This window comes from Neoarius graeffei, chromosome 20 (assembly GCF_027579695.1).
Source record: "Neoarius graeffei isolate fNeoGra1 chromosome 20, fNeoGra1.pri, whole genome shotgun sequence".
Classification (NCBI taxonomy): Eukaryota; Metazoa; Chordata; class Actinopteri; order Siluriformes; family Ariidae; genus Neoarius; species Neoarius graeffei.
Genome location: NC_083588.1, coordinates 6,210,355 through 6,236,285, shown reverse-complemented (window position 1 = coordinate 6,236,285; position 25,931 = coordinate 6,210,355). Strand labels below are relative to the sequence as shown.

General features: G+C 42.1%; 1 protein-coding gene across 8 annotated transcripts in view; it reads left to right on the top strand.

The window, feature by feature from the left end:
* The window catches only part of pdlim7 (PDZ and LIM domain 7), an 84,949-nt gene that overhangs the window by 32,373 nt on the left and 26,645 nt on the right, over positions 1–25,931 (top strand). For 4 of the 8 annotated variants that reach the window (XM_060901167.1, XM_060901169.1, XM_060901168.1 and 1 more), the window contains 3 exons: positions 5,113–5,264; positions 24,532–24,559; positions 25,467–25,675. In XM_060901167.1, the coding sequence (XP_060757150.1) occupies positions 5,113–5,264; positions 24,532–24,559; positions 25,467–25,675 (389 nt within the window). Of the gene's footprint in view, positions 1–4,814; positions 4,953–5,112; positions 5,265–24,531; positions 24,560–25,466; positions 25,676–25,931 lie in introns of those variants that run through there. The other 4 variants (XM_060901174.1, XM_060901171.1, XM_060901170.1 and 1 more) reach the window with 2 other exon arrangements.

Below are 25,931 nucleotides of genomic sequence, written 5' to 3'. Positions count from 1 at the left end.
ATCCAATCGCTCTACTCCACTCTGACAATCGCCGACCTTCCAGATGATAGCTGCTGCGTGACTGCAGGATTTCCTTTATTTGCTCTGGCCAGGTTCAGCCTCAGCCTTTCAGCAAACAAACTCGCCTTCTCTCTCTCTCTCTCTCTCTCTCTCTTTCACACGCAATTTTACCAGTTTTATTACTGTGGAGATAATCGTACGCCTCCGTGCTTTTGTCGCTCCTGAGCGCCTCGCCATCAACGCCCTCGCTAAGAATAAAATAATTGACAACGTCAACGTAGCTGACATCGGACCACAACTTCACGTCGTCTATCCGTTCCGTGAGGGGACAGGGACGGAGCGCTTTGATCGTATTATCCCCAGAGCAAGTCAGAAAATCGGTCCAGTGGAACCATCTTTTAGTCATCTTTGAGCTTACGGCAGTTAGCGTTCGCTAACAGTGGAGCAGAAGACGCAGCAGTGAATCATGGGAAAGGCCAGAGTTCGGGAAAGTTGTAGATATCATGGAGCGATCTGAAAACTCGGGAACGGCTTTGAGTTTTGCACTTTAGAACTTGTACGAGAATTCACGAATTTAGAGTTGAGGAAAGGAAAGCGAAGAAAAGAAAGGTACTCCAAGGAAAGACCGTTTTATTTACTTTTTATTGTAATTTTTATCCTCTGCTGGCCGAAAGGCCTGAAGAGGGATCATCGTGGCGATTTCCGCCCGTCCGTCTCGCCGTCTGTCCCGGGAAGGGTTCTCACCTTCTGAAATCAACTCGTCTTACAATTTTTGTTGGAATTTCACGGAACTTGGCAGGATTCTTTATGTGTCATGTCGGTAATACGCATGTTCAATTCAGTCGCATTTTCCCAGTTACAGCCCTCGATTAACCAAATCATACTTGGACAATTTCACGAGGGTGTACGTTCTTCTGAAATCAACTCCTCTCACAATTTGTGGAGGAATTTCTCCAAACTTGGCAAAAGGCTTTGTTATATGACAGTTATACGCATATCGAAATTTTGTTTAATTTGGGCAAATTTTCCCAGAGTTATGCCCTTGATTATTAACAAACTTGTACTTTGTCAATTTCATCAAGGTGTGCTTGCTTTCTGAAATCAACTTCACAATTTTTAATCCCACGCTGGCTGAAAGGCCCGAAGTGGGATCGTCATCGCGCTGTCCGTCCATCCCTGAAAGGGTACTCACTAGGGTGCATCAGTTGCCCCCTAAAAATGAAAAGTTCCTCCGATCATGATGCATTTTTGTTTTTATGTTCCTTTTGGTAAGAAAACCCACTGGGTGAAATATTTTGACTAAATTCAAAAGTTTAATGGTGGCACCAGGAGCTCAAAGTTATGGAAAAAGCTGCTATTTTATGACTTTTATGACAAAATTTCGATCACTTTTCATGAAACATTTATGGCACCTTATAGAGTATACCAAATATCTTAGATACACATTTTTAGTACATATTCTAAATATATTCTCAAGCACAGTTTGAGTTTTAGCTGTTCATTGAATCATTTGTTCAACTACTTTTAAACAATACAGATGTATTATGAATCACATTAATGCTTCTCAATCCCTCGCAAAGGTTCTTAACATGATCTTTGGCTCACAAGAAATCAATAAATGGAGTCCAACATTGTGATTCAAACCTTACGCGAAAACATAAAATAAGCGTTTTTTGGCAAAAAATGAACCTCGTGGTGCCACCATTAGACTTTTGAATACGGTCAAAACATTTTACAGGATGTCTTTATTGGTGAAAAGGAACACCCGAACAAAAATGCATCAGATTTTATGAAAGTGAGGGCAACTGATGCACCCCAGTACTCGCCTTCTGACATCAACTCCTCTTACAATTTTTGGAGGAATTTCACGAAACTTGGCAGGATTCTTTGTGTTATGTCGGTAATACGCATCTTGCGGTTTTGTTCAATTCAGTCACAATTTACCAGAGTTGTGGCCGAGTTGCCAGCGGGGGATGTTTGTGCTCTCCGAGCACTCTTGTTTTTGTACTTTTCTCAAATCGTAGTCACCCTTTGGGCGATCAAACGTCAACTTTCGAGTGGCCCTGGTCGGTTTTTCCATCACCGCCGGCGACTGTGCAACCGCCAAGTTTCAACACTGAAAATGTCCGGCTCATGCTTTTATCTATATCTTGTAGTATATGGAATCAATTTTGTGCCAAAATGTTCATACAATACTTTTGAAATATCAAACAAAAACGACAAATCAAAATACAAAAAAAAAATTTTTTTAGACTGGCAAACAAATTATTCGTGTAATCGTGCAAAATATCAGTCTATTACTCTTCAGAAACCTTTTATTTTTGTTCCGCGTCTTTCTCAGTTTTGTTTGACGTAATTTATTTTGGTTGCGATTCCAGCTTTCTCGTTTGCGCTCCCTGACTTTTTGCCTTCAGTTTTGGCACAAACTTCACGTGTGGGTGGGCTGTCCAGGAATGCATTCCCATTGGCTAACTTGTGTTTGACTGACAGCTACGCTCAGCCATTCCCCCAGAGGCTGTTGCGGCCATTTCCTATTGGATTCTGACGGACTGTTTGACGAGTTAAACACGCCTGTATAATGTGTACTACTGCAACACGTACAACACGTTTGTCCCGTACTTACACTTTGTTGAATTAATTCAGTCTTATAGTCGCCACTGAAGTCCACTCGATCCTTGTTTACCGTCAATGGATCGGTCACTCGTCAAACAGTCCGCCAGAATCCGAGTAGGAAATGGCCGCAACAGCCTCCGGGGGAATCGCTGAGCGTAGCTGTCAGCAGGGCTCGAAATGAACTTTTTTTCTTTGTGTCCCCCAGTGGTCCCGAATTCTGTGTTGTATTGTCCCGAATGGAAGCAATAGTGTCCCCATTTTTTTCCTCTCTGAAATAACCAGTGGTTAATATTATCATATGAAGTTACTATTATATTTGTAACTATGCGATTTTGAACCCTTTATATCATTTTTACAATAAGTCACAAGACACAAGCGACACATGTCCTATACATCATCTACTTCAAAATTACAGTTATTGCATTTTCAGTTTATTAAACTTTGGCGATCTCACTGTATGAATAGATACCCGTTTACCGTATTTTCTGGACTATAGAGCGCACCTGTATATAAGCCGCATCTGCTCTATTTTTAAAAAAAAATTAAAAAAAAGATATACAAGCCGCACCGGGCTATAAGCCGCAGATATCTATGTTGAAAAATTAGATATTTACTGCATGTACAGAACGATTTTGTACTGTAAATGTACATGTATGTACCTGAACAGATTCTTTCCGAACAGTGCCTTTTAACACGGCAGCAACTTTGCTGATTAAAACGGAACAGAACCAAGAGAAAATAACCGGTATTTATTTACCTTCATTTCTCCTGTTTGAAACCACAAGTCACTTTAATCATCTTCGCTGGATTTGAAAATAATTACCAGTTAGTAATTTGTCGTGCGTGTTCTATCTGCTAAAGATCTGCTAATTCTTCTTTGCATTGATTTTTCGTCTATCTTATTTTTGATTCTACTTCCGGTTAGAGCGCCCCTAGCGGTGGAAGAAAAATCCACAGAATAGCCGCACCTTTGTATAAGCCGCATGGTTCAAAACCTAGGAAAAAAGTAGCGGCTTATAGTCCAGAAAATATGGTATTTAAAGGGGCCAACTAGCTCATTCAGAAAATGTTTCAACTCCCTACATCTGCAGTGCACTTTAGTTGAAAATAAGACCCCTTTTATGTTCATTTCATCTACTTATACCTTGAATATCTGTTGGCACTCATAAGGCCAACTTATAATTTTCACCATTACTGTTATCCATTTTTATGGACTTTCCGTTATCCATTTTATGAACTTTCGCTGCCGAAACGTGGGTGCAAATGTTAGCAACATCAGCATAGTGGCAGGTCCGAGCCTAGTTGTGCTGCTGACTGACTAAACTTTCTGAACTAGAAAGACACCAAGAAAACTCACTTATTCTGTTGAACGGCATCTTCCGTCAATATCATCCACATCATTCCTGTTGTATTTTATAACGTGTCTAACAGTGTTCATTCAGTTCGTTCAGTTGCTAGCGTTGCCTGCAGACCAGGCGATGACACTTTGGATCCTGAAGGTCCCGGAGACGTTATGTCTGGGCTTTCAGTTTCTTCCCCGCGGTCGGTCCGCTTCAACCACTTAAGCATTTTTGTTCTGGCAAGAGTCGGCGCAGCGTGTGCGGTAGCAATTCCATTCCAAGTCCATATAATGCGGACTCCGGCCGAAGATTCTAGAACAGAATGCGCTGCTCTGTAGCCTACTGATGCAGGTGCATCGAAAGTGTAGCTACTATGTATTTTTCGCTGTTAACGTTTTAAAATTAAAATTGACAAATTAAGTGAAAGTCTACGTATGTGTTACGGCTTTGTAAATAATATTAATGTAGAACTTTTTTTCTAGATCTATTTTTTTCCATTGTCCCGGGATTGTCCCAGATATGATAATTTTGTGTCCCGATGACATTTTTTATGGTCCCCGGGACGTCGGGACACCGTTAGTTTCGAGCGCTGGCTGTCAGTCAAACACAAGCAAAAAGTCAGGGAGCGCAAATGAGAGCTGGAATCGCAACCAAAGTAAATTACGTCAAACAAAACTGAGAAAGACGCGGAACAAAAATAAAAGGTTTCTGAAGAGTAATAGACTGAGATTTTGCACGATTAAATGAATAATTTGTTTGCCAGTCTAAAAAAATTGACTTTTTTTTTTTTTTGTATTTTGATTTGTCGTTTTTGTCTGATATTTCAAAAGTATTCTATGAACATTTTGGCACAAAATTGATTCCATAGTAGTACAAAGTCAGAGTTAATTTGACAACTTGATTAACTCGTTTAGTGCTTAACCGGTTTCTTGGTTGAGCCGGTTTTGTCAACTGAAAACAAACTCGTCAGACGGTCAGAAAGCAGCAAGTGGCGAAACAGTAAGTGCGATTTAAATATGCAAACCTTTGCTCTGGGAAGAATTCTAAACACCAGTGTATTTGCGTATGCAGTGGCGACTGCAAAAATGATGGGCTTGGTGGGTTGTTAACATGATGATTCGTGCTAATCGTGTGTGTGTGTGTGTGTGTGTGTGTGTAGCTGACTCCGGGAGGAAAGGCAGCTCAGGCCGGAGTTGGAGTGGGAGACAGTGTGGTGTCCATTGGAGACGCCAACGCTGAGGAGATGACACACGTTGAGGCACAAAACCAGATCAGAGCAGCAACCAACTCCCTCTCTCTGACACTCGGCAGGTACTCGCACACTTCTCACCTCAAATACACACACAGACGCTGAGTAATACTCGCGCTGAAGCGACGTTTGTCTCTTGAGTCAACATTTCCTTGTTTGAAGACACCATTTGTGAGTGGAAACTACGGTACTCCAGAGGTACTTTGTCTCATTTTGGTTCTTTTTTTTTTTTCCAGAAGAAGTAAACTTTTTTTCCTCACCCTAACACTCCTCCTCCTCCTTTACCATTGCTTCCATGATGATTAACACGTTTATTTAAAGAAAGCGTTTTTTTTAAAGGAACAGTCCACCGTACTTCCATAATGAAATATGCTCTCATCTGAATTGAGACGAGCTGCTCCGTACCTGTCCGAGCTTTGCGCGACCTCCCAGTCAGTCAGACGCGCTGTCACTCCTGTTAGCAATGTAGCTAGGCTCAGTATGGCCAATGGTATTTTTCGGGGCTGTAGTTAGATGCGACCAAACTCTTCCGCGTTTTTCCTGTTTACATAGGTTTATATGACCAGTGATATGAAACAAGTTCAGTTACACAAATTGAAACGTGGCGATTTTCTATGCTATGGAAAGTGCGCACTATAATGACAGGCGTACTAACACCTTCTGCGTGCTTCAACAGCGTATTGATATCTGAGCTCCGTATCAATGCGCTGCCGAAGCGCGCAGAAGGTGTTAGTACGCCGGTCATTATAGTGCGCACTTTCCATAGCATAGAAAATCGCCACGTTTCAATTTGTGTAACTGAACTTGTTTTATATCACTGGTCATATAAACCTATGTAAACAGGAAAAACGCGGAAGAGTTTGGTCGCATCTAACTACAGCCCCGAAAAATACCATTGGCCATACTGAGCCTAGCTACATTGCTAACAGGAGTGACAGCACGTCTGACCGACTGGGAGGTCGCACAAAGCTCGGACAGGTACGGAGCAGCTCGTCTCAATCCAGATAAGAGCATATTTCATTATGGAAGTACGGTGGACTGTTCCTTTAAAGCCCAAATTCTTCCAAGATTAAAGCCGATGGTCCAGGTGAGATAAAAATGAAAAACTCCACACGCATTCGCCTTTATCTGATGGGCTCGATGGCGTGAACTTTTGCCGCGCTGGCCTATGGATGGAGTTTAAATAAATAAATGAATGAGTCGGATCTGACGATCTTCTCGGATACGTGGGCCACAGGAGTGACTTTTTGAGAAAAAGCAATCCAGGCGTTTGAAGGAGAGCGAGGTTATAATTGTGAGCTCAAAGTCCTGAGCAGTTCTGTGGTTACGGGATGAGTAATGGGAGCAGACAGGCTTGCCTGGGTAGTCTCTCTCAAACACACACACACGCGCACGCAGGCAGGCGGCGTCTCTCTGTGCTCTTCATCCCGGAGATCTGTCATTAGGCCGCCGCTGTTGTATCAACACGCGCATGATGAAAAGCCTCCAGAACGGGCCAAGCCACATGCTTCTCCTTTTTAGGTACGAGAGGAAAAGGCCGCTTTGTGAATTACTCAGTAAACCCAGGCAGCGGCAGCGAGCGAAGGCCAGAGCGAGTGCAGTGACTCGATGTCGCCGAGAGCGATGTCGTTCTGGGTCGTGACCTGCCGCACCCGTCACGGCGTGGCATATTTTTAATTTTTTTTCCACTTGAGTCCAGACCCAGAGGATTCGCTCGACTCCAAAACCAGCTCGTTCTGGGGATGAGGCTCTGGCTGTTTTTTTTTTTTTCCCCTTGGAGGGACAAAAAGACGTCAGGAAGCAACCGGGACACAACAGCGCTTTTGAATTCTGGAATCTGATTGGTCAGTTTTCTGTCCCGGCAGCGACGAGGTTTCTATTAACGCTCTCGTTCTGATGTGTTCTTATTTCTCTTGTCGTCACTGCTAACAGTTGCATCGTCATCATTATTATTTGGGAATGATTAACATGGATGGAAGGACGATCAGCAATTTCTGCTTCCTTCTTGAGGCGTTTGCACTGTATGGCTCCTCTGTCACATGACCAGTGAGAACAGGAACTTGGTTCTTTGATGAGCATGAAATGATAAGCGGGCATCGTGGTGGTGGTGGTGTTTGTTTAGAAGTAGAAATTGTAATTGTTGGCAAGTTGAATGGCGGTTGGTGGAAGAGGAATAACGCACTCCAGGACATGCTGTTGAAGGAAAATAACCGACTTCAGGGTTGGAACAGTGACGCCGCTTCAACACTGCACACTCGGTCGAGGAGTTTCCAAAAAGAGCACGCCTCTGAGAAAGTGTTTGTGTTCCATGCTGACACGTTGTTCATCAGTTCATATGATAACAGGCGCCAGTGTTCGTCAGAGATAAATTCATAATTTTCACCTAAAAAAAAAAAAGTGACTCACTGAATTGAACACACAGTTTCATTTGAAGTGTTTGTTGTGTTTGTGTTCAGGCCAGGCGATACGATGATGATGATGTAATATTGACGGTGTGATAAACTGTGTCGCAATTTAAACACCTTTTTTTTTTTTTTAATAAATCAGGCTTTTGTCTAAACCGGGGAACAGGGGCGCTGCGCCCCCTTACCGAAATGCCAACTGAACCCCAAGTCACACTTAGGCCATGCACTTATATGCTACTGCAAAACATGCAGTCTTTCTCAAAACGATCTTTTCTCCGTGAAAACATCCCAGCAACACCACGTGACAATGTGTCTGATCATCAAATACGTTATAATTACTCCAAAAATATTCCAATCATAGTAGATACACCGCCAGACGGTGCAAAAACAATCCGAATTGGCGTTTTCCAGACTGAGGCGCCATGTTGTTTACTTGTCGCGGCTGCTCTCGCGAGATTTGACATGGGTTACATACAAGGTCAGCTGACTTGTAGAGCGAGATTTCTCGAGACTGAATGACCTTTCACCCACCGGCGCGGGAGCTTTTGATAGAAGTAGTTCACGAGTTGTTTTTGTTGACACTTGGGCATTTAAAGATGTCATCCCGCGGCACGAAACGGAAGAAAGCCAAAGACTGTCCGGGTCAGAAGAAGATTACTTTACTTTTCTTTTTCAATCAGTGCGTTTACATGCACATCCAAATCGAGCTACTGTCGGTAATCGAGCTAAGGGTCCCAGCAGGGGTGCCAGAGAAATCCAATCCTACATGCACACAAGTTAATCGAGTTATTGTGTGAGGTACATTGTGCACCCGAGCCACAGGTGGCGCTACACGCCCCATCGTGTTGGTACACTTCCGGTTGTCGTCATGAAGAAGAGCTATTCAAGAGTATAAACAAAGTTATCAGCAGTGTTGCCAGATACTGCTGACGTTTTCCAGCCCAAAACATGTTCAAATCCGCCAAAATGCACTTAAAACCGCCCAATCTGGCAACACTGGCAGTTCTGTGTTCACAAGTTCCGTGCTCAAGCTGTTAGGCTTGCTCTAACAGACTGTATGGCTATAAGCTGTCCTGCACAGACCAATGTTTTGTAAGACAACTTATTTTGCACAATTGTGTATTTTTCTAAAGTCCATTTTTTGCTTACAAAAAATTTTTTCTAAAGTCCATTTTTTGTTTACAATTTAACATGTCTTAAACACACAAAAAGTTCAATTGTTTTGTTTTTATTGACATTCTTCAGATGTTGGACATCTATATATACACACACACACACACACACACACACACACATACAATGACTTGTTTATGTACACAGTTCACAGTTATGCAACAGCTGTACAGATGTATTTGGTGATACAGTAAGTGAGCTAAATTTTAACGGTGCAAACCATGCCACAAAAAGAAAAGATTCATGCCGTTGTCATGCCGACCGAGGCTGTTGTGTTTCCTGCTTGTGGTCTCGTCACTCGTCACTTCCGGAAGGGGCAGTGCTGAAGTAAGTAGCTCGACTATGTAGCTCGATAGGGTTTACATGCAGTAAGTAGCTCGGCAGAAATCGCATAATCTAGGTCGTGTAGCTCGATTCCGAGAAATCAAGTTCGGTTCAATTTCGGCCGAATTAAGGTGTATACATGGCATTTTGAACTTCGATTTCAGTCGAGCAACGGCAGAAATTCGATTCTCTCTATGTGCATGTAAACGCGCTGAATGTTGACAATTTGTTACAATTTCCCTCTCAGATAGCCTCAGAATGCCCCATTGTAGCCTCAAAGGCTTTGCACGGCGGAGGGGGGGACGGACGACCGGCACCATACCCCCCCCCCGGTTGCTTCGCTTCCTCGCCATAGTGAGCGCCCTCATACTAAATTTTTCTAGAAAAAACCCTGTAAATAGAAATGGTGTCTGTCCGGCTGTCTGTCCGGTCACGTTTTTGTTTCCAGGCCATATCTTTTTTTTTTTTTTTTAAACTACTGAAGATATCTTCCTAAAACTTTTGTATATGTTATCAAGCAACATGTGAACTGGTGCCTTTTGCTATTTTGGATTTTTTGGGTAAAAAGAAACAGTAGTATTTTTTTAAATTTTAACCTAAAAATAGATTTTGACTTAGTTTCTAAGAGCAACGTTTGTTTCCGGAGCGTATATCCAAAACTCTTCATGATACGGATTTGAAACTCGGTATACATGTTAACAAGGTGATGCAGATGTGTCTTTTCAGACTAAGAAATTGTCATTTTTCATGTTTCCATGGAAACAATTTCAGGCTTGGTCTCAGGTTAGTCTTCGGGGTAGGTTTTGTTTCCGGAGCAGAACTTGAAAACTATGAGCGGTATGGTCTTGAAAGTTGGTATATGTTGATCTAAACAGGAATGAGAGTTTTCCGCTGTTCGGCGGATTTCCGCTTTTTCTGAGCAAAAATCGATATTATGCCAAATCCGTTGAGATTTTTTTTTTTTTCATTGAGGGGGGTTGGGGTATGTTCCTTCGTGATACTCAAGCGTACGACGATGTTACATGTTTACAGTTTCGCCATCTTTAGTCTCGCTAAGTCTCACGGTAGAATACGTGTTTTCTACAATGTAATTGGCCAAAACATCGCTGGCGAGAGCATGATAGCCAATCATAACAGTTCTTACAAGAGTGTGGGAGAGAACAAAAGCCAATCATAACAGTTCTTACAAAAGTCCCCGCATCTGTTCTATTTTATCGAAACTTGCACATGTTCATCGTCGCTGTGCTTCAAAAATACGTTTCTCTTTCGTATCGGCTTTTTTACTCAAAATGCCGAATACAATTGACAAGCGAGACAAAGCGAAGGTACGTGAAATTGATGCTGGTATAAAAAACAGAGACAAGTTGTCAAGCTTTTGTCTTTGGCCAAAAGGCTGAAGAAGTCGTCGAAATGATTAAATGAAAATGAGAAGTGACTGTGAACTATAAATAATTGTATAAAGTGTACACAGACATTATCCCATAAACTTAGTGTTCGTACAGGTCCTTAAAGTCCATAAAAGTCCTAAAAAATGAATTTGTAAAATTAAGTACTTAATTATCCATAAAATTGATGAAAATCTGTTAAAGTCAATAAAAGTCCTTAAAAATCAGGGTTTTTTTTCGTCTCCCTTCTAATAACACATTTTTAATTTCCGAAAACGCTGTTCCCGCTGCCCCGATTCGCGCAAACGACCCTGTTTCACAGGTGAACTGCACTAGCGGTCAGGGGCTGAACAAAGTGTATAGTGGCGACCCCTGGTGTCTGCTTTTGAGAATAGCCCAGAACCACGTGGCGCTGTTCGGGATCAGTCCCGAACAGGGTCACGTGACTACTTCGTATCAGCTCGGTCGCCCGCCATTGATGTGTATTAATGGACACATGGATTAACAAAACATACGACTTTCAATCTGTCTATAACATGTATAGAAACATGCAGACTCATTAGAAAATGTATTCCATAACATAAGAATAGCAAGGGGTTCTGGGCCACCCTGTGCAGGGGCTTTAAAGTTTGGGAGAATAGCAGGGTACAAATAATTTACAGCAGGGTGCAAAATGGTAAAATGTCTGCCAGCGGCAGACATAATGCACGCAAAGCGTGCAGGGATATATATATATATATATATATATATATATATATATATATATATATATATATATATATATAGCTAGAGAGAGAGAGAGAGAGAGAGATGCAAGTACGAATTTTTCATGGGGCGGGATGGTTTGGAACAGGCCATCTAAAATTGGGATAACATTTACCCGGGACGGGTATTTGAGGCGGGTCGTCTAGCTTAAGCTTGATTAGCGTTGTTACGCACGCCAGTGTTTCCCACAGAAATTTTGGAGACTATGGGGGAGGCGCGGGGGTTGTTTAAAATTGAGTGATATGTTAATTATTAAGTTATTACTGAAAAACTATTGATTAAAAAAACAGACACTGAGAAATGGTCCTATAAACAACTTTACCAATATAAAAGATGACCAGGACTACAAAAATGCAGAAAAATAGGCTTTACTTATCCAAATGCACCTCTTGGTTCAAAAGTTAAAGTGCAGAGAACCTCACAGCATGACATGAAGGTACCTTAAAATATAATATAAATGCCTCAGCTTTCATGTAAGAAAAAAACTATTACCGTATTTTCTGGACTATAGAGCGCACCTGTATATAAGCCGCATCCGCTCTATTTTTAAAAAAAAATAAAAAAAAAAAGATATACAAGCCGCACCGGGCTATAAGCCGCAGATATCTATGTTGAAAAATTAGATATTTACTGCATGTACAGAACGATTTTGTACTGTAAATGTACATGTATGTACCTGAACAGATTCTTTCCGAACAGTGCCTTTTAACACGGCAGCAGCTTTGCTGATTAAAACGGAACAGAACCAAGAGAAAATAACCGGTATTTATTTACCTTCATTTCTCCTGTGTTTGAAACCACAAGTCACTTTAATCATCTTTGCTGGATTTGAAAATAATTACCAGTTAGTAATTTGTCGTGCGTGTTCTATCTGCTAAAGATCTGCTAATTCTTCTTTGCATTGATTTTTCGTCTATCTTATTTTTGATTCTACTTCCGGTTAGAGCGCCCCTAGCGGTGGAAGAAAAATCCACAGAATAGCCGCACCTTTGTATAAGCCGCATGGTTCAAAACCTAGGAAAAAAGTAGCGGCTTATAGTCCAGAAAATACGGTAATACTAGTACTGTGTGCAGGCAGTCTCTCCTGAAGACTAAATTAAACAATAATTATAAACTAATAAAATAAATGGCTCAGACTTCATAGAAGAAAAAAAACAATTTGAACAGAATCTCACAGTATGATGCTGAAGCTGCCTAAACAATGGAAAATAAAATACCATTTTGGCAAAAATGTTGGCATCCATTAATTTCTTGTATTAAGTAAAAAAATATGTTGCTGACGTTTTACAGCCCAAAATATGTTCAAAACCCGCCAAAATGCACTTAAGACCGCCCAAATTGGGCGGGAAACCGCGTAATCTGGCAACACAGGTGGCAGTAATGGCTGCACTCGTGTCGAGGATGTAAACACAGTTGACGCGGCAACGGACATGCATGACATAGTGGATGTAATTTACGTTCACAACTTTTTTTGCTTTTTTTGTCAGAAATATTTAATATTAAATTTTGTGACTCGACTGACAATAGCTGGCGGCATAACAAGCCATAGCCGGCGATTTGCCGCCGGTGACCGGCTACTTTTGAGACCGCTGCCTGTGTCAATTTAATACTTTTTAGTTTCAATTGTTCCTGAACAAAATGAAAATCTTGTGAAATAAATTTTACTCTAAATGGAATATTCTTTATATTTTTTATTTTTAGCCACTAACCATTTCCTCACCCACCGTTGAGGTTTTCTTAAAATCGTTTTAAATATGAGACATATCAGGAATTGCTGCACTTGTTGCAAGATTTGGTCAAGAAAAGTCCTTTAAGAGTCATAAAGAAAACAAGCAGACGAAGTGTGGGGAAAACAAGCAAGTGATTGTTACAATAGGCAATTTCACACCAGTGATATTCAGTTTTGGTCATTGGGTCCTTAAAAAAAATGAAAATTGGTCATTAAAAGTCATTAAAAAAGAAGCCTGAAAAACTGTGGGAACCCTGACTTAGCATTCGTTTGATTTAATACATTGAACATGTATATGATGGTCAGGAAATCTGAATTAATGCTGACAGTTTTGAAAACTTTAAATATTTCAAAAGACTTTTTGAAATCATATGCAACTAATGAGGACATAGGGAGACTGACCTTTTCTCCCTAAGAAATTTTATTTAATATATGAACATTTTGATAATTAATAAAACTTGCGTTTAATGTGAATTTAGTTTGTCATTTTTGTTGATCATAAATTATAACCATAGCCTTGAATGTAGAATGTGATTTTATTTTGAATTCAAACAATACTCCTATTGATTTGAAACACATTTTCATGTAAATATATAAAAAAGACAAGAGATTTTTTATCTACTACAGCTCCGATTGCAGGAGAAGTGGTTTGTAAGGCCTTATTTTTCAAAATTTTCCTGGGGGGGGGGGGTTATCCCTCCCAGACCCCCGGCTTCGGGCGCCATCTTGTTTTGTGCTTTTTTGGTGACCGCCCACTCTCATCCCTGTCTAAAGGAGAACTGAAGTCATTTTTAAACTTGTCTGTTGCGTCTTTCAGGTCTTTTAAATCAAGGCTGAATATCTACTTTCTTTCCCGCTGCCTTTTATTAAATCAGATTTGAGGCTTTTGATTTGATTTCTTTCAGCGTGGCCGCAATGCACGATGAGATCTATTGCTTGGTTCGTGACCATCGGTTGTACGGTACACTACTTTTCGTGATGCATTGTTGGATACTCTGCGTGCGCTAAATCGGGTGTGATAATTCTCACTGTACGTTCGGACAGCGCGACAAAATGTGGATGAGGTCGCCTCTATCGTGAGTAGGGAGTGATTTCGGACACGGGGTTAAAGGAGAACTGAAGTCATTTTTAAACTTGCTTTATTTCTTAACTAACGTGTTATTCAATTACGTTTTGGGTTTTAGTAACCTTATATCGTGACTCGTATCGGCAACTAATTGCAATTAAATATTATACTTATCGGCCTGTTCAGTTTTTAGCCGTGTTGAATTTAGTTCGTTTGGTCCACGGCAGGCGTCGCTTATCCGCGCGATCTTGATGAAATTTTTGAAATTTTGCTGTCATTTTGAAAACTGTTTTCCAAACGAAGTATTGCACAAAAACGAGTTTAAATGACGATTACTGCCTACTTTTTTCAAACTTTCCTGATTGCTATCAAAACAAACAAAACTTCCAGCTCGATTACGTCAGTGTTCAAAAGAGGGCACGCGCGTCTTTTGACAACGTCGGCAGGTATTGGTCACTTTTACTTCTGTCCTACGATGTCTCGCACAGGTCTCGATGAATCTCGTTTACTAGTCTGGCTAATGCGACTTCAAAGCTCTGCGAGCATTTGGTCTGGCAAAGATATTAAGCCCAACCGTTTCCCAAAGGCATGGTTGACCCGCCTCCCTGAAATGCCTCAGTTTGCTACTGGTCGAAGCCAGAAAAGGCTGTGACGAAGCTTAAACCAATCACATCACTCTTTCCTCTGACGTATGTGACGCGACGGAAACTGCTTGAGTAACAGGAAGAAGATGAATACCTCCAGGGCTGCTCTTTGCTCCGTTTTCAATGAGAACTTCCCGTTGAATGCTTTCAATACAGCATCTACCGCTGTGTCAAAGGCTTGCCGCTGCTCCATGTTCGTAATGTTTCTAGTGAATGAAGCACTTCCGGCATAGATTCTGTAAACAATCTATGGCTTCCGGTCGCAGTTCTACTACGTCACTGCCTTGAACACGCCTCTACCCAGGGCCGTTGGAGATGCTCAAAGTTGATTGGCTCCCGATTTTTCGGGAGCTTGGAAGAGCTGGAGATAGCTTGCCTGGCCAGACTAAGCTCGCAACAGGCCCTCGTGTTGCGTCACACTTAGGATGGGCGGGCCCCGGCTACTCGTTTACGGCCGTTGCTTTGACATACGGACTGATATATTACAGAGCGTATTTCAAACACTCATAACTTGCTATAGCAGCGACAAAATAGCGATCAGAAATGCATTCCGATATTTAATAAAATGAGAGAAATAGAATTTTGATGATAAAAAAATTTGCCTTTAGTTCCCCTTTAAGTAATGTATATGTGCCTTTTGATCCTAAGAAATGAGAGAAATTAAAATTTTTAGCTCAGCTGGACCAAAGGTCCGGTGGGTTTATGCCGTGGGTTGCTGAGGTCAGTGTCAAGAGGTCGGACAACTTGAAAACTGTGACAAATAATATCTTGAAACTTGGTATATAGTTGGTTTACAGGGCGGGGGATATACATGACTCTGTCGTCTTGTTTTTTTGGACAAGACATTTATGTCTGGTTTTTGGAAGCAGCTGATTTTGATTTTTGTATATTTCACATGAGCTGATCGTGTAGCAGCCGTGTATGACGAGCTTGAGCAGAATAACTCTTTTATTCGATCCACATTCACTGGATTTTGAGAAATGGAGCGTTTTTGTTTTTTGCAAATCCGATAAATAAAGCCTTCATACGAAACATCTGACGATCGTGCCGAAGTATAGAATAGCTTTCGACACTTCTTTTCGTTCTTCCTTGGACATGTCAGTTCTGTAATTTCCAAACATCTGTGAGCTTTTGAAGCGGTGTCAAAAAAATGCAACAAATTTGAACGCTTAAAGATGAAGAAGGTAAACAAACCGGCGAAATGACAGGAGCAATTTGTGAAAAAAAAAAAAAAGATGTTCTTTCCATCATATCCTTTCAGTCCACTTTTTGTTGCTTTTTTGTATTGAAATCTCCTTGAGGTTTTTCCACGGAATGTCACCACGAATATCATCTCGGTGCCCTTGAGTTATCACGATTCCTTATTTGGCGAAATGTCAGACGGCTCCAATGAAAACTGGGATGTTTGTTTGAACGTAACAAAACTCGCTGAAAGATGATGGTTCGAACAGTCACACGATCTCGTCTCTACTTCAGGACTGCGTCTACTCGGACGCTCCTCCCGCTAACTCTGTAAAAGCGCAGTTTATTGAAGCCGTAACCCTGTCCGCTGTGGTTTTTCCGCTCTCTTTGTTGCAGCACTTTGTCGTGTTGTAGCCGGTTGCAGTAAAATTGCCACGTTCATTGTGTGCGAGTGGGTGTAATTGAAGGTGTGAGTCAGAACTTGTCCGTGTGGTTACTCGAGAGGTTTTCTTTAGCGAAGCCGACGACCTTTCCGGTTTGATTCAGCGTCTCTTTCGAACGAGTCACACAGGCTTATTCTGGAAACCGTTCAGCCTGGACGTTCCTGCACGTGATTCATTTTAATTTCAGTGCAGTGGAGATGACTGGCTTTGTTCAGCTTCATACAGTATGATGATCTTGAGATATCTTCTAGTGCACAGGTCGTCCGTATGTGGCTGTTTTTTCTCAATTTGGATAGATCCTGTCGTACACCGTTTTTCTTGTGGACTGTGCGTGGAAGTGAAGGATCATGCGTGGAATGACGTTATATATTTGGAGGCATTCTTGGCATCTCTGATCCTGAAATCTCGGCACAGTACTCAGTGTCTCTCTCTCTCTCTCTGTCTCTCAAACGGCTGTCCCGCTCGCCTTTTGTCTGCTGATGTAACTACGTTTTTCCATGACAATCGGGACAAACAAAGGTTTTGTCGTGGAAATCTTACCCCTTTTCCACCAAATCAGTTCCAGGGCTGGTTCGGGGCTGGTGCTGGTTCACAACACGTTCAACTTGCGAGCCAGCTGAGAACCAGTTTGCTTTTCCATAGCTCGTGGTGCTAAGGGAAGCCACATCATTACGTCACTGTATATGTCAGTTACGTCGCTGTATACGTCAGTTACGTCGCTACGTTTGCATAAACCTTGGCGCGAATATCGAAGCAAAAACAATACGGAAGAAGCAGCAGCAGCAATAATAATAATAATGGATGACTTTGCGTTTGTACAGCTGCTGCTTCTCGTCGCTTAAAAATGGCGATCTTTCGCAGTCTTATTGTTGTTGGTCTTAACAACTCCGCCCCCCCCCCCCCCCCCCCCCCCCCCGCCCCCCCGACGTAAGCGGTTCTTTCCTCTGGCCCAGCAGAGAGTTGGTACTAGCCTGGAACCGGTTTTTCTGGCCCCAGAGTCAGTTCTTTGTCAGTGGAAACAGAAAACCCGGTTCCAAACGAAGCACTGGCCCCGAACCGGCCCTGGAACTGCTTTGGTGGAAAAGGGGCATCAGTGGATCTATAACCGATAACGTGGCCACTAAGCTGTCTCAAGAGACCTGAAGAGGCGGTTCTTCATGCCGCAGTGCAAAAAAATCCAAAATGGAGGAAGTACTTATTTTAGCAGTGAGATTTTTATCGAGCACTTCTGAGTCCTACTCGACATTCCTCCCGAAAAAGAGGAAGCAGGTTCGGTCACAGTTGGCGTGAAATGGCTTTTTTGTGGTTTTTACTGTTGAAGAAATTTGGTTGGTTATCTTGCACTGGGAAAAAATGCTCGAGTTTGAAGAAACGACGTCGCTTTACAAAAAAAAGTGTTGAAGATATAAGATGAATTTTTACTGAGGAAAACTCAATTGCATTTCCAAAGCAGGGCTCGAAAGCATGTTTATTTGCGAACTTTGCCGATACTTTCCTCAATTGATGATTTTTCTTATTTACTTAAAAGTGAACTGAAGGCAATTTTTTTTTTCTCAAAATTCTGTTTATTTAGCCATTTTGTCGCTGCTGTATAGAGTTATGAGTGTTTGAAATACGCTCTGTAATATATCAGTCCATATGTCAAAGCGATGGCCGTAAACGAGATTCGTCGAGACCTGTGTGAGACATCGTAGGACGGAAGTAAACGTACAGCGGAAATCAAAGTGACCAACATCTGCCGACGTTGTCAAAAGACGCGCGCGCCCTCTTTCGAATGCTGACGTAATCAAGCCGGAAGTTTTGTTTGTTTTGATAGCAATCAGGAAAGTTTGAAAAAAGTAGGCAGTAATCGTCATTTAAACTCGTTTTTGTGCAATACTTCGTTTGGAAAACAGTTTTCAAAATGGCGGCACTGACACCTGGCTGACGCTTCACGTTTCGAAGTCTCGCACAAGTCTCGTGAAGATCGTGCGGATAAGCGACGCCTGCCGTGGACCAAACGAACTAAATTCAACACGGCTAAAAACCGAACAGGCCGATAAGTATCATATTTAATTGCAATTAGTTGCCGATACGAGTCGCGATATAAGGTTACTAAAACCCAAAACGTAATTGAATAACACGTTAATGAAGAAAAAATAAAACAAGTTTAAAAATGACTTCAGTTCCCCTTTAACCCCGTGTCCGAAATCACTCCCTACTCAAGATAGAGGCGACCCCCACGTTTTGTCGCGCTGTCCGAACGTACAGTGAGAATTATCACACCCGATTTAGCGCACACAGAGTATCGAACAACGCATCACGAAAAGTAGTGTACCGTACAACCGATGGTCACGAACCAAGCAATATATCTCATCGTGCATTGCGGCCGCGCTGAAGCAAATCAAATCTGATTTAATAAAAGGCAGCGGGAAAGAAAGTAGATATTCAGCCTTGATTTAAATGACCTGAAAGATGCAACAGACACAAAGTACTTTGTGCTTATTCATGTATGAAATACGCTCAGTATAATTATCACAAAAACACACGCGTGTATTTTATTCTGAAAACCCATCAGCCGACTGACCTGGCACGTTTTAATCATGCGACAGTAATGACGTAAATAATGGCATGACAGAGTAGTGTCCGAAAACGTTTTTTTCATTTTACCAACGAGCTCGCTGTATACGTAGACGTCAAGAGAGTAATTTCCTATATAGTGAGCAGGGAGGAGTGAACGAGTGAGTGATTTCAGATACAGGGTTAGTGTAACAAGGAACTTTCCTTCTTATTAACTCTGTATCTGAGTTACTTATTGTCTTATCTTACTTCCGAACATAGACAACTTTCTGAACTTACTTAGTTACTTGATAGCCTGGTTACTTAGTTTATGTACTTAGTTGTTTCGAAGCATTTATTTACTTGACTTTGGAGCTGACTTGATTAGCACCTATTTGGTACATCCTGACTTTGGTGCTGAGGAACTTAATTAGTATCTTCGTAACTCATTGGAAACTTTTTCTTCCTGAGTAATTTCCTGATGAAGAAAGTTCCAAAGTCAGTTTATTCATCACTTGCGTGCTTTGTAACTTTCTGATGTAATATTTCACTTGGTCCTTGCTTGGTAGCATAATGACTTACTGAGAAACTTGAATAACATGGAAAAGAACCAACTTGTTTACCATCTTATTTGACAACGTGATTAGCTTGGTTGCTTGCTGATCTAATTTCGCAACTAACTTGGTAAATTCGTAACTTGATAACTTTCTTGTGGATTTAATTGTCGAAGTAGGTTCTGCACTTGCTTAGTACCTTATTTACTCAAATATTTTTTTTTATTTTTTATCTCACTCCATGATGGACTTTGGAACTCTGGTGACTTAGCCTGATTTGTGTCAAACTTGGGTTTAGTACTTGCTGACGTACTTTGTATTTCACTTGGTAACTTTTGAAATTTACTTCAGAAGTTTCTTACTTTCTTAGTAACTTAGTTTCTTGCCTACTTAAAGCTGTACGGCCTTTCAATTTCAGAAAATCAGTGAAATTTGGTTCCCTCTGAAATGTGGTCATTGTGATATACGTTTATTTCTGTAACATCTCACAAAATATCAGGCCGTTCTGTGATGTGGCTGGGAAGTTATTTAATTTGAGGGGATTAAAGCAAATAACGTGCATGAAATCGCTCGCTTCGCGCAGTCAAGCAGACAGAGGAAGTCCGTGTGTGTGTGTGTGCGCGCGCATGCGCAGGTTTACCTTTGACCGTGCACTGACTTCCATCGTTCTGTCGCTAAACGAACAGCTGATCACACCGAGGTGCTCGCTGAGCGCCGATATTTATTAGTTTGGTCCTGCGTTTCCTTTCATTCTCACATTCGCGTCTGCCTTTTTTTTTTTTTTTGCCTTCCGTTTCAAATTTGTATCCCACAATGCCTTGCATGAACGGGGAAAGCCCATCATGTGTCCCGTGGTGTAGTATCTTGTATTGGGTCATGGTGAAGCAGGAAAAAATAGCGGGGAATATTGGGCCACGTAGATCTAAATTAGTTCATTTGTTCTATTAGAAAACAAAACAAACTAAAAATTGGAAGTCTGTCATTCGAATTCAGTAGCTTTCTGTCCACTAAACAAAAATAATTTGGTCTCGGGGAAAATTCTTTTTCTGACCTACGCTTAAAATCTGAAAGGCAGTCTACCTGGAAGAACCTACTTACTAAGTCGCGTAGCAACTTGATCGGTAACTTTAGCAAATTTATTACTTACTTTGGTGAAACCTATTTAACAGGTCGACTTGAACGTGGAAATTTCCAGCATGACTGTGGCTTGTTTTCATGAACTCTTTACAAGCCAAAAGCAGTTACTGTTTGCGTTTTAGCGTGTCGGATGAATTAAAAACACACGGTATGTAGTTGTCAGTTCTGCCAGAATCGGGAATAAAGACTGCTGCCTTTGTCAGTTTTTATCTAATTCCAAGTCAAACATGATTCATTCTAATTCAATAAAGAAGTCGTTTGATTATAGAGTGTCCCAGGGAGACAGCCATTTGTCGAATCCCACTGAACGACTCATTTCGGTTCATCTCCCGCTTAACATCTGGTGTTTTGATGGCTTTATGGTCCACTGAGATGGCTTCACCCCACATTGTTCTTCCATCCTGTTTCCTGCAGCCGTGCTCTGCTCAGATAACCTCGTCCGCGTTGCAGGACTCGTAAAGGCCAGAGAGCTCCTGACGCGCCCCGAGGAAGTCATGCACAGTCACGGGAAATGCAGACTCATGGAGAGTCCTGCACGAGAATATCGTTTGTGGTTTTTCTTGCGCTTTTTTTTTGACAGCGACAGAAAGATCTAGATTTTGACATGTTCCACTTGCTTTTTGTGACTACTTCTCTCGTAACTTGACCATAATGACGGGTCTTTGACGTATTCATTTCTCGTATTACGATGATTATGTGGTTTGTATTTCCGCTCAGCTCTCGGACCGCTGACCATATTCGCGTGCAAAACGAAGATTCCATCGAAAATTCATCACTCGCTCCGTGTTCCTTGGTGCGATGTCAATTTGAGAGATGTTTATTTCCCGACTGATTATTCCTCTTGAAGATTTGGCAGGTCTGAATTTGTGTGCTGAAATTTTGCACCTCCGGGACATTCGTCGTTTGTTTGGAGTACTTTGTGAAAACCGGCTTTACAGCTCACTAGAAGGTCACGAGAGTCAGAGTTCAAGAATGAGGGTTGGGTATTGCAGAGAATTTTCGTTTTGCAAGACTTTGTTGTGTATCGCAATACGTATTAACAATATATTGCAAGATTCCTGTTTTTACATTCCATCCACAGAAAAACTGAGACGGTAAAAGAAAGGCATGTGGTGTTGAGTTTTGTTTTCCATTCCATTCCGTGTCATCCAAGACCTGTTGGTGACGCTATGAAGTCTTTCCAGATAGTTTGGTCAAACATGGCAGACAGGAGATCATTTTCCAGGCCAATGTTCTCTTCGATCAGTTTCTTCAGGGTCAGTGATGGTCGATCGCGTCTTTGTTCGTTATCTGGTTGCCATAGAAGGACCTTGGTGGCCAGTGTCATCACTTGGCCAGCAAGGGCCAGACAGCGGTTATGAATGACCAGTGAGATCTGCGGTAGGCCTTCAGAGAGTCGTTTGTTGGTGGTGTGGCTCTTGCAAGAAACATTCAGGGCAGCACGAACGAGGAGAGTGTAGTTTGCGTCAAGCTTTTCACTCCGGGTTTTGGTTAACGTCCACGATTCGGACCCATAGAGCAAGATAGACTCGACACGCGACTTGAAGATTTCGAGCTTCGTGGCTTTTTGGATGGGGGCCTTCCATACTTTTGTTAGGGCATGAGAGGCACCCCAAGCTTGACAAGTTCGGTATTTTAACATCAGAGGCAGTGTTGCTGTAGCTGCCTAGATATATAAAGTCGCTGACTAGTTCGGTGGCAGAACCATGGCTAGCTAGTAGATCCTGGGAATCAGCAGGAGGGTTGATGTGCATGACCTTGGTCTTGGAGGAATTGAAGTAGAGACCAGTTTCCTGGGTGGCAGACTCGACTCTGTGTAGGAAGTCTCGGGCAGCACTGACCGTGTCTTCGAGAAGACAGCTGTCGTCAGCAAAGTCCAGGTCCGAGAGGACCACAGCCGGATGACGTTTTGTTACCTCGCCTGCCGACATTGAAATGTCAAAGCAGGAGATGGCAAGTTTTGGCTTATGCAGGAATGACGATGAAATGGACAGAAGATAAAGATTCCGATCATCGAATAGTCGCGAGTGTGATGGTGGGTGAAATGAAAATCCAAGGAATTGGAGAATGGTGGAGGGGAAGTGTCAAGGCCTTGTCGTCCTTCAGAGAGGCCCAAACATATCAGCATTTCAAATATTTTATATTGATTTTCTTTCATTCTTTGATAATTTCATGATAATTATTCCCTTCGAATTCTAATTTGGCCTCCTTTTCTGTCAAATTTGCTTCAGGAATGAAAGGACCGAAATTACTGTTTTGAAAACATTAAAATCGAGTTATCCAATGAGATTTTTTTTGTTTTGTTTGTGTCTCAGCTGAGAAGAGTTTAGATCCGGCTCACTCATCGGTCAGGACTTCATTGCCAGGACAGAAGGCCATGACAGTGTATGTTTATGTAGGAAGTGACGGATGAAGTGACCAATTAGATTTTGATTTATAGTGGGAAGGACCAAAAATGTATCGCCCTCGGCCTTCTCGAAGGCCAGTGTGAGCTTAACCCCGACTCGGTGTGGCAAGGAAGTCACCTTCCAGCCAGTGTAGCGTTCATCAGTGTTAGCAGTCAAGCCAGTGCTATCTATAAACTGTGGGTGGTAGAAATGGGCAACTGGACTTGCTTGAAGATTCTTGAAAACGTTTCACCTCTCATCCAAAAGGCTTCCTCAGTTCTGTCTGAGGAAAACATCTGATACTCCCTATTAGTCAGACAGAACTGAGGAAGCCTTTTGGATGAGAGGTGAAACGTTTTCAAGAATCTTCAAGCAAGTCCAGTTGCCCATTTCTACCACCCACAGTTTACTATGACCTGGATGATTTGAGAATCTTCACAGACAGTGCTATCTATCGAGAGTAAGTAGCACAGGCGAACGACCGAGAAACTAAGATTTCTGTCTCCACGTTCTTCTTCCATGCACTTAAGTCTTCAGTATTTACTTCGTTAGTTTTAAAATCAACATCGACAACTTTACACAACGGTGCAACCTGGCACCCTGCTGCGAATCCCTCACAAAATCCTTCGCCCTGTTGCTTTTTTGATGTCTGGCTCAGTTTTGGCTGAGCTCAAGTCCCAGCTCGAACCGCAACGGTTCACCAGTGGAGAATGGCTGCATAATTTCCATCTTGGAGTCTGAACTCTGATCGCTCGCTGATACCACAGAAAGCTTTTTTTAATTTTTTAATTTTTTTTGTGAAACGAATGATTCATTTTTTTCCAGTATCAAACTTGAACAGAGTGGTGACAAAACCCTGCAACAAACCTTCCATTGTTCCTCATTTATCTTTTAAATCTTGCCTGAAGGAGCTGAAGCAGTCGAATACCGGTACTAGATCAAGTTACACTTCATTTCTGGATGAATGTTCTGGTTGTTAAATATGCACAGAAGCGTCAGATTTGCAGTCGGGGTGACCAAATAGAGCCGTCACCTTGTTTGTTCCCCAGCACTGATTTTCAAGGATAGGTTTCCCACGTAACATCATGCAAGTCACGTACGTTTTCACTGAAAATAGAGCCAATGTTTGTTCGTGTTTCTGGCAAAGCGGAAAAGTTGTAACATGATTTTTATATCTAAAATAAAAAAAAAAAAAACAACTCGGAACGAAGCGGACGTGTGCATCAGGAAAGATTAAATGTTCTGAGATCACTGTTGTACACGTTGCTCTGTGTCATGTACGTTTTAAGGACAGCTTGTGAAATATGAAATGATTATGGAAGGAGTCGCCGCGATAAATCTTAAAGGTTTATCATAAAACTTCACCCTATCAGTGATTAATTAGAGGTTTATTTTCTTGAGCAACAACATTTTTTCTGGTTATTCTTCGAATTGGATGATGTCGAGCATTTGCTGTCCAAGTCCCTGTTAATGAAATGAAGTATTGGTTATGAGAGAAATGCCAACGTGTTATCAGTTTTACGATTGCGTTAACCTCTCTCTCTCTCTCTCTCTCTCTCTCTCTCTCTCTCTCTCTCTCTCTCTCTCTCTCAAACAGAGCTTTCCAGTCTGGAGGTGAACAAAAGGTAAACTGTCATTTCTGCTCAGTGCTTCTGCAGTGTCACGCAGCCTTGTATTGACTAAAACATTCATCCATGATTGGAGTTGTTGACACAAACATGCCCACTCGATGCTTTTTCCACATCTATGTCATCATCCAAGGATCAATAGTTTAAGCCTCGTTTATTTGACATTCTGTGATTGTCAAGAGGCTTTGTACTTTTTTTTGCTGCACTACACTGCAGGAATGTCATGTTTTGTTCACGGTATGTTGTAATTGCCACATGCTTTTATTTATTTTTATTATTATTATTATTATTTTGTGAAGTTTGTTCTTGCATCTGAATTGCTTTGGAACAGAATGCACAGTCCCAGAAATCATTTAAAGCCTTGATCTGGTCATGTTTTCTCAAAATACTTCAATATAAACCATGGACAAACATTGATTTTTGTGTGGGTGAAACAGTGACACCGTGTGGCCGCTTTCGGGCAGTGCACGCATCCAGACACAAAAAGACCGTTTTATGATTTCAGTGCCAGCTAAAATGCTCAGCTTGACTCAGAAGAAGCTCAGGCGCTGAGTGCCAAGGGAGCAGAACACACAGGGTGCGATTTGGCGGCCGTCCAAGAGAAATATTACTCAGACAATTGGGCGTGTTCACAGGGCCCTCTCTCTTTCTCTCAGGCTGAATAGGTGACGGCAGATTTACTTCCTAACTTGGAATAACTGTTTGAGTTTGTTTGCAAAGATGTAAACATGGTGGTGTTGAATTAAAATGCAGCAAGGACGCCACCCGTTGATGGCTTTCTCTGCCGTGTCCATTATAAAATCCAGTTCTGGGACTGTCCATCCTGTGTGTGCGTGCGCGCGTGTGCTTGGTTTGATGTGCATGGTATTGTCTTTGGTGTGTGTTTTCACTGTGTGACCCTCAGGGATCGCTCGCTGCTGCACCCAGTCAGCCTAAGTACTCCTTCACGCCCAGCACGACCATAAACAAGATGGCGCGGCCCTTCTCCGCCTTCACTAATAACCGCAGCACAGGGCCTGTCATCAAACCGGTGGCGTACACTCCCAAGCTTAACGCCAACGCCTCTAACGCCAGCACGCCGCTGTCAGGCAGCATGTCCCCCTCTCAGAACGGGTAGGTGATTCACGACGCACAGCAAGGAGGTCACAGAGCGCTCCCTTTTTATTTTAATCCGTCGTTTCGGGATTAAGCCGACATATTTATCTTTGGGGCGGGGTTACTTTTGCTTCATACTGACTTGATCAGTGTGGATTTGCGTTCGCTCGTGGACCAGAGAAAGAACCCGTCCCTGCTGTAACACTGCTGGAGTCTTGAAAAGGTGAAACGGCGGTCAGATCAGCTTTCTGGATCGTGTGTGTGTGTGTGTGTG